Source organism: Notolepis coatsorum (genome assembly GCF_963971535.1).
Source record: "Notolepis coatsorum genome assembly, chromosome: 10".
NCBI classification, from domain to species: Eukaryota; Metazoa; Chordata; class Actinopteri; order Aulopiformes; family Paralepididae; genus Notolepis; species Notolepis coatsorum.
Window position 1 is genome coordinate 126,414,320 of NC_140174.1, and position 10,102 is coordinate 126,424,421.

The 10,102-nt window shown below is 43.0% G+C and overlaps 1 protein-coding gene across 1 annotated transcript in view; it reads right to left on the reverse strand.

Moving 5' to 3' along the window:
- LOC311235381 (bone morphogenetic protein 3-like) overlaps positions 1-7,817 on the reverse strand; it is a 15,510-nt gene extending 7,693 nt beyond the window's left edge. The window contains exon 1 of the mRNA XM_084322832.1: positions 7,158-7,817. Coding sequence (XP_084178958.1) covers positions 7,158-7,452 — 295 coding nt within the window. The 5' untranslated portion in view covers positions 7,453-7,817. The remainder of the gene's footprint in view (positions 1-7,157) is intronic.
- Positions 7,818-10,102: the final 2,285 nt, after the last annotated feature.

The window sequence follows — 10,102 nt, forward strand, 5'->3', positions numbered from 1 at the left end:
TCGGCATTAAAATGTGATATCGGTTGATATCGGTATCGGAAATTAAGAGTTGGACAATATCGGTATATCGGTAGGGATGGGTACCTTTCACATTTGAACCGATACGGTACCGGTACCGGTACCTGTGAATCGATACCGGTACCCAATGGTACCTTTTTTCGGTACTTTAGTCTAAAAAGAATTTATTTACCTACCTCAGTCGTGAAAAAAATAATCCAAACTTCAAATAACTACAATTTCGACTGTTTTCGGCTTGCCATTGCTTTGTTGTTGAATCAAGTCAAATCATAGGTAAGCATATATTGTGCGTGTGAACGTTGACATGAAAAGAAAAAAGGTAAAAAAATAAAAGTATTCCCCTAGGCATTTTCGCTAAATGTGTCCTCGTCACTCGGTCGAGCTCCAGCTCTGTCACTCAATGACTTTTCCTAAAAGTACCCGCTTTATCTGGCACGGTTTCTGACATTTCAAAATGACTTCAGGAAAATGTAATTAGAACGTTATTCCACATATATATGGAATATATATGTGGAAAGTCACAGCACTTTGCGAGCGTCTAGCGCAGGGGTGGCCAACCCGTGGCTTGCGAGCCGCATGTGGCTCTTTGCCCGTCAATGTGTGGCTCTTCCATCCAAAAGAATTATTATAATATTTTTTTTTATTATTATTATTTTTTTGTCATTCAAACCTGTGGTAAACCTCATATTTTTATATTAAGAGGTAATTATATAGTTTACACTGTTTATTTTTCTCATATTTCTCATATAAGCTGTCGGGGTCATCTGACCCCTTCCGGTGGGAATCAGTGACATTTTCTCCATGGCTGTGCTAGTGTTAAAAGTGTGAAGGGATAGCTATAGTTTAGATTTAGATTGTTGTTAGCTAGCTAACTAGTTGTTAGATGGCTGTTAGCCTTGATGCTATCACGACATTCCAGTTGGGGTTGGTCGTCACATTTTCTTTGGGGTTGGTTGTCACATGTTGTGTAGGCTATTATTGTTAGGCCGATTTATTGTGTTCTTATTTTGTTATATAGGATGGCCTAAAGATTGAATGAATGAATGAATGAATGAAAACTTTATTTAACAGATTGCAGAATGGGTACAATACAGTACGGCTCAATACACACAATTGTTAAGGGGATGCAGACCTGAGAAAGACGTTTGTCTTGTTTCCATCAGGGTCCCCCATTTTCAATTCATATAGACATTTATGACATACACAACATACATGACATTTATGGCATAGGGACATATAGGTATTTAGTACTGATACATTTGTGACATAAACGGTATTCAAATATATAGTACTGTTACCCCTAGATCCTGACAGAGTATATACATATGATGGGGAGGGGACTGTACATTAGGAGGGGGTGGGTGGGTGGGAGAGAGATATACATACGGCGGGGAGGGAATATATACATGCGGTGGGGAGGAGACTGTCTATTAGGAGGTGGTGGGGGTTTTGGGCATTTACGGTGGCCAGTTTCGAATTGCAGCCTCCCGTAGGTGCTCTTTAAGAGCGGTTTTGAATGTGGGTAGGGATTCACATTCCTTTACAGCTTTGGGTAGGGCGTTCCACATTGATGTGGCATAATTGCGAAACGTATTTAGTCCCTTGTTTGAGCCGAATCTGGGTTTAACATGATTTGTTGAGCTTCCTCTGGTGTAGTGGTTGTGGTATTCACTGACCTTTGGGAAGTATTTTGACATGTACATGGGTACCTTAGTCGTATAGTGTATCTTGTAGACCAGGTCCATTGCAAATTGCTGTACTCTGTCGTCTACTCTAAGCCATCCTAGGTTGTCAAAGTGGGCAGGGGTGAGGTGGGTTCTGGGGGTAAGGTCAAGTAGTAGTCTGACCAGTTTGTAATTTTGTTTTAAGCGCCTTTGAGGTGATTTGGTACCATGAGGTGCACGCATAGTCGTAGTACCCTTGAATGAGTGCTCCTGCCAGAGTCTTCAGGGTATTCTTGTTTACCAGAGAGGAGATCCGGTACAAGAATCTAGTTCGTTGGTTGACTTTTTTTATTACATTGGATGCCATTTTGTCACAGGAAAGATTTGCCTCTAGGATGGAACCCAGGTAGGTAATTTCGTCTTTCCTTGTGACAATATTGTCACCCACTGCAACTGAGAAGCCGTCGGTCTTGCTGAGTTTGTTATTTGAACCGAAGAGAATGGACTCTGTTTTGCCCATGTGTAATGATAGTTTGTTATCAGCGAGCCATATGCAGATTTTGCCTAGTTCCGAGCTGAGGGTTTTTTCAACCTGCAACTTGTTCTTGTCAGAGACCAGCAGGGCTGAGTCATCCGCAAACAGGAACAAGTTGCAGTCACAGGCTGACGACATGTCATTTGCATAAATTAGGAAGAGTAGCGGTCCTAGTATGCTTCCTTGTGGAACACCACAGCTCACTGTGAGGGGGGGGGATAGAGTACCGTTTACCTCTACCATCTGTTCTCTCCCCTCCAGGTAGGATTGCATCCAGCTCACTGATAAGCTATCAAAACCAATTGCTTTTAGCTTGTCAATCAGAATGGAGTGATTGACAGTGTCGAAGGCCTTTTCAGTATTTGCCCGCGTCCACCTCTTGTTTGATGTGGTCGTTCAAATAGAGGAGGCATGTGTCAGTGGAGTGGGACGTTCTGAAGCCAGATTGGAATTCGTAGATTAGATTTTTTTCCGCCAGGTACTTTTCGACCTGTTCGAAGACTATTTTCTCCATGACTTTCGAGATGGAGGTAAGAATAGAAACAGGGCAGATGTGTTTCCTGTTTATGTTCATGTTAAGATGCATTAAGTTATGTATTTGTCAACTTGTCAATGCAATTAAACTTTCAAATTTAGTTCTGCCTTCTTGTCTTCTTTTTAAGATTTTTCCCATTAAAACACATGGTGACAACCAACCCCATAGTGTGTGACAACCATCCCCATGCTGGGGTTGGTTGTCACAATGTGTCAGAGTGTCTTTGATAGGTGATTAACTCTTTGTTACAATACGTTGGAAAATGAGAGGGATACACATTTCAAGCCAACATCTTAAGCTTCAATTTAATGTAGGAATTACTATTGAAAGATGTTTTGATTATGAGCAATTCACACTAGAGTAAAAAGAGTGACAACTATCCCCGTTCTCCCCTATAGTGCTTTTGATACCATAAGGCCTGGGCTACTGGGTGAGAAGTTGGAGGCGATGCAAGTAGAGGCCCCCCTGGTGTCCTGGGTTGTGGACTATCTGACGGGAAGACCACAGTACGTGCGCCTACGGAGCTGTGTGTCAGACAGACTGGTCAGCAACACCGGGGCCCCGCAGGGGACAGTCCTCTCTCCCTTCCTCTTCACTGTCTACACCAACGACTTCCACTATCGGAGTCCTGCCACCTTCAGAAGTTTTCTGATGACTCTGCGATAGTGGGATGTATAAAGGACGGTGACGAGAGGGAATACCGGGAACTGGTAGTGGACTTTGTCACATGGTGTGATAAAAACCACCTGCAGCTAAATGTGGCGAAGACCAAGGAACTGGTTGTGGAGCTGGGGAGGAGGAGGAGTGCACCTGTGACCCCTGTTTCCATCAGGGAGTCGATGTGGACATGGTTGAGGTGTACAAATACCTCGGTGTGCACATCGACAACAAACTGAACGGGTCAAAACATGCAGAAGCACTATACAAGAAGGGCCAGAGCCGACTCTACTTCCTCAGAAGGCTGAAATCCTTCAATGTCTGTACAAGGATGTTGAGGATGTTCTATGAGTCGGTGGTGGCGGGCGCCTTCTTGTACGCTGTGACCTGCTGGGGCAGCGGACTGAGAGCAGTGGACACAACCAGGCTGGATAAGCTGGTCAGGAAGGCCAGCAGCGTGGTTGGGGTGGAGCTGGACTCTCTAGCGAGGGTGGCGGAGAGGAGGAGCCTTGCTAAGCTCCAGGCCATCAGGGAAAACCCCACCCACCCAATATACACAGACTTGGCTGACAGGAGGAGCATGTTCAGTGCTAGGCTCACACTACCCAAATGCAGCACTGAACGGCACAGGAAGTCCTTCATTCCAACAGCCATCAGACTATATAATGCATCACTGTGCCTCACTGCATCACTGAGCACAGAGCGGCAGCTCAATAGTGGCAGGAGGCCGCGACTAGCGGCCTCCAGGCTCCACAACAGGGGGCAGCGACGGCTGCCAGACATTGATCTAGGACTTATAGGAACCCAAGGAGGACAATACACTACCTGAAGCATACTGCACATTATGTGACACTGTGAATACTGTGAATATATATTTCATTTAGTTAGATTTAAATTATAATTATATTGACCAAATTGTTTACACTGCTTCCCCCATGCTCAGTATATTCTTACTGTATTTATTTCTGTATATTTTATTTCATTTCATTTTATTCTATTTTACTCAACTCTTATCCTAGGCAACTTGATTTGATTTGTGTTATTATTCTAATTTGTGACCTGTCCTGTCTAAATGTTTAAATGTTTAAATGTTGAGCGATTTGCAGTGTCAAATTTCCCACGGGATAATAAAAGTATTTCTATTCTATTCTATTCTATATAATACAACATGAGAAGATGCAGTGGTGAAAAGGGTAGAGAAGATTCAGATTGCACTTCATATAAATTGCGCTGGAGTTAAGTTATATAGGCTACTTCAGGAACACAATGATAGTTACTGTACAGGTGGCCTATTTAGGAACCACGAAGAACCTGCATTTAAAAACTGATATAAAAACATATATCATTATGGAAATCCATGTATTTTAGGCTGGCATTGTTTAATGCCATAACGGTTGCCTGTCGGTAGGGGGCAATGTAACACCAACTCTGTCTGTCTGGTCGATAGTAACCTCGTTCTATCTCCTCCGTGAGAGGTCGATAGAGACTCGACATGGTGGATAAAGCCATTTAAAAGTGATAATAACACACTGCAGCTACACAGAGTTGATGAGATCACTCAGATCACTCAGATCACTAAGTCGCGTAGCCTATAAATAACCACAAGGAAACGCGTCAAAATACAAAGACTAGTAGGCGACCGCGTCAAACGTGCGGAGTGGCGCGCACATTCCTCCGGCGACACGCTTCAGGGCAGGAACAAAAAACCAGGAGGCAAATCGATAATTAATAACCTATGAGTTGTTTTAGATTGAAACATGACTGGCAACGAAATCGATAATTAATAACCTATGAGTTGTTTTAGATTGAAACATGACTGGCAACGTGGTTCGATGGTCGGAGAGGCTCATTGCCGAGAGGGTAACAGGTTGCTGCGTTTCATGATGAAGACGCTCTCAAGTCTCAACAGGTGTCTGAGTCCACAGCAGAGGTGGAAGAAGTTACACAGTTCACAGAAATACCCAGATAAATTAGTCCTCTGGCCATCCATTCAAATCCTACTTAAGTAAAAGTAGAGAAGTATTCACTATTGAATGTACTTAAGTGTAGACCATTAAAAAGTTAAAGTATGCATAACATGACGACGTTTGTGTATTCCAGTCCTTTGGAGCATTCAATCATCAATCCATTAACCTCTAAAGGTTAAAGTGGTATGTGGTCCAGTTATGCTGCTCTGATTAAAGGTTATGTTAAAGTGGTCTGTGGTCCAGTTATGCTGCTCTGATTAAAGGTTGTGTTAAAGTGATATGTGGTCCAGTTATGCTGCTCTGATTAAATGTTATGTTAAAGTGGTACGTGGTCCAGTTATGCTGCTCTGATTAAATGTTATGTTAAAGTGGTACGTGGTCCAGTTATGCTGCTCTGATTAAATGTTATGTTAAAGTGGTACGTGGTCCAGTTATGCTGCTCTGATTAAATGTTATGTTAAAGTGCTATGTGTTCCAGTTATGCTGTTCTGATTAAAGATTATGTTAACCCTTTCACTGCCGCACTACCAAACGGTTTCACTGCGACAAACACAGAAGGTTAACCCTTTCACTGCCCCACGACAGCAGGTTACCCCTTTCACTGCCACACTACAGAAGGTTAACCCTTTACTATCACACTACCGACGGGATAGTAAAGGGTTAACCTTCTGTAATGTGGCAGTGAAAGGGTTCCACATTATATATATCAGTTTTCAAAAAAAATTACTTTAACCTTTATTTACCCAGGCAAGCAAGTAAGAACAAATTCTGATTTTATTTATTGTCAAAAGTATGCATAATGTTGTGTTAATTCCACGACAAGATATGTAATGTTAATTACCTTTTTTTGAAAACCGATATATATAATGTGGAACCCTTTCACTGCCACATTACAGAAGGTTAACCCTTTACTATCACACTACCGACGGAAAGGGTTAACCTTCTGTAATGTGGCAGTGAAAGGGTTCCACATTATATATATCGGTTTTCAACAAAAAAAAAACGTTAACGTTTATTTACACAGGCAAGCAAGTAAGAACAAATTCTGATTTTATTTATTGTCAAAAGTATGCATAATGTTGTGTTAATTCCACGACAAGAGATATGTAATGTTAATTACCTGAAATTATTCAGTTTTTTTTGGGGGGGGGGGGGACCCTGCATATATCTGTATATCTACATATCCCTTACATAGTTCCGCTGCTGGCCAGTATGACTTACTACCATAGTGTCTTTATACCTGTATCACTGTACATATATTAATACTACAACCCTGTACATACATCTGATTAGCACTATTAAGTTACTCAGTAGTACTAATTTATATATTGTATGCTCAGTTTAATCACCTATACATTGTACTGTTGCACTTTACTGTTACTGTTACATTTGCACTCTGGTTGGATGCCAAGCTTATTTTCATTGTACTGTACTTGTGCTGACAATACATTTGAATACATTGAATCTAATCTGATCAGGGCCAAGAAGTTCAAAACATTGAAGTTTGATGTTTGATTGCAGAATGGGTACAGTACAGTACAGCTCAATACACACAATTGTTAAGGGGATGGAGACCAGAGAAAGACTTTTGTCTTGTTTACATCAGGTTTACATCATTTTCAATTCATAATGAGTTGAAATGAATGAATACAAATCTCTGATCCAATCAGATAGGGATTACACATTTTGAACTTCTGTGCCTTGATGATACAGTACTATACCAGTATATACCCCCAATGTGCTTTGATCTAATCGGATCTGATGCAGTAGGCTATACGTACCCCAGTGTGCCTTGAAGCTACGCACGGTGTTTCCATCTTTGAACGGGAAGCCCGCGCGGTTGTACTTGGTGTAAAGCATCTGCATGTGTTCCGTCATGGTGTCCTGCTGCTGCAGGTTGTCCTGCTCCGGGTGGTTGTCCTCCCTCACAGAGTCCTTATTATCCGCCGGGAGGGAGAATTCCACCTTCCTCCTCAGACCCGCGAAGTGGTCCTTCAGCGTGGCGCAGAACCCGGCGCTGCACACGCAGCTCCACACGCACAGCGACGCGAGCAGCAGTCGAGAGGACAGAGACATGGTGGTGGATGATAAGGAGGACAGGAGGGACTTTTCGAGGTGTCTCGCTGCCGGTGTAAAGTTGTCGCTCTATGAGCTCGTTTTCCCAAACAAGGTCTTATTATCTCCAAACGGGCATAACATCACCTGCGGAGAGGCATCGCGTCGAGACGGAACACTCCTGTGTGTTGCGCAAAAAGGTGCCTATACGGTCTCCAAGTAATTATTGTCTTCGCTGTGCGTCCCGGCGAGGACAGTCTGGAGGAGGTTGAAATTGTAAAAAAAAAAAAAAAGGAAAAAAAAAAAGGTGAAGGATAATAAAGTCCCAGCGAGGTATAGTCAGGCTACTAATAGAGGACAGAAGCAGACCTGGGCTGATCTCTCTCTCCACGGCTCAGCTTTCATTGAAGGTAACGCATGTTGTGCTTGGTAATATATAGGGCTTGTGGGACCAGCTGGGTATTCCTCTCATATACGGAAACACCGGCCAGCAGGGAGAGAGAGAGAGAATAGAGAGAGAGAGATACAGCGAGAGAGAGAAATAGAATAGAGAGAGAGGGAGGGGGGTAGTCTGTTAAAGAACCCCCACCCCCGCAAACCCACACTAATCTTATGATCTTGATTCTGTTTTATTTATCAGTGCCTGGTCTGGTCGAGATGTTAAATAGCTCACTTGTAGGGAATGATACACTCGTAATTGATTTTGTCGGAGACATTTGGCAAAGACAATATTATCATTCTTTGTTTTGCTGAATATTGTGAGGACCAGGCATGCGTTCTTCATGGGACGGGGGTGCACTACGTGCAACCCCAGATAAGTACTCGCTATTTGCATATCAATAGTGCCGGTCGTCAGGTGTGTTAAATACGTTCTCAGATACATTCACACCTAACTTGTTGTGAATGACATGTGTTACATTCCATTCGTAGAGGCAATTAGGCACTGTCTGTAGTCTGTGCTCAAGCAAGGGGACATTAAATGCGCATTCACGGGAGCGCACGCAGGCGCCGGGAGCGCGCGTGCACGTGGCGCCATTAGGTGCGTGCAATCCCAGTTGATTTCAATAACGCACCACTGGTGAGGACCTGTGTGGGAACACAACAGAGGACCTGTGTGGGAACACAACCCAGTGTGAGGACCTGTGGGAACACAACCCAGCGTTTGTAAGTTTGATCACCCAACCCACATGTGTATGTGAGTCAACTCAGACTACCATTGACCTCTGACAAGTCCAAAATCTCCAATAAAGGGGTTATAGCATGCGGGTTAAGTGATCATTATATGATATTCTGTACCCGCAAAAAGCTAAAACAAAAGGCTGGCTGTCACAAAGCAGTCACATCTAGAGACCTCAAAACCTACTCTAGCAAGGCCTTTAACCTTGAACTGGAGAGCCTGGACTGGTCAGATGAGCTCAATGGTACACTGGTTGAAGAAACATGGCTTGGTTTCAAAACCAAATTTTCAACAATACTAAACAACATGGCCCCCCTAAGAACCACCAGGGTAAAAAATCGCGCTGAGCCGTGGATGCACACTGAAATACTGACCGCTATAAAAACCAGAGACAAAAAATGCTCTGAGTTTCGTAAAAGTCAGTCAAAGCTTACCAAAAGCACGAGCAGTGAACTCCAAGCCCACGTGACTGAACTCAAACTGGAAAGAAACAGACTAAGAAATGACGTAAACTCCATGATCAAAACTGCAAAAACTTTGGAAATGACTCAATAATCAACTAGGCTGCAGTAAAAAACTTAAAACCAGATTCTCAAACATAAACATAAAGACGGACAACACGCTCATCACAGACAAGCTGGATGTAGCCAATTACTTAAAAATTTTCTTCACAAACATAGCCACAACACTGGTAAACAAACTACCCTCCCACTCAGGGCATTATGGGGTAGAACACATAGTAGCATACTACAAGAACCTAGGGGTCCACAAAGACGACTTCAAACTGGAAATGGTAACAACAGATGAGGTACTAATAAAACTGAGCGCCCTCCAACCGAACAAGGCCACTGGCCATGACAACATCCCCTCCAAATTCCTCAGAGACTCAGCAGCCGCCATCACCCCAGTCATCACACACATAATAAACCTCTCCATAAAACAATTGCGAGAGTAACACCCCTGCACAAAAAGGGCAGCAAATTAGACCCAGGCAACTACCGCCCTGTTTCTATCCTTACCTCCATCTCGAAAGTCATGGAAACAATTGTATACGAACAGGTCGAAAAGTACCTTGCGTAAAAAAATCGAATCTACGAATTCCAATCTGGCTTCAGAACATCCCACTCCACTGACACATGCCTTCTCTATTTAAACGACCACATCAAACAAGAGGTGGACGCGGGCAAATACTGCGGCATGGTCATGCTGGACCTACAAAAGGCCTTCGACACTGTCAATCACACCATTCTGATTGACAAGCTAAAAGCAATTGGTTTTGATAGTCTATCTGTTCTGAAGGGCCAGATTAACACTGAGAATCTGCGTTTATTATTTTGTATAACTTGTATATTGTTTATATATATAAGCTATATACCTTTGGCGGAGCTGAGCGATCATGGAGTAGACGTGTTTCACGTGAGCTCCCTTCTACCGTGCAGAATATACGTTTCTCCCCATTAGTCCTTATTTTATTTTTTTTTGTTTTTTGTCTGC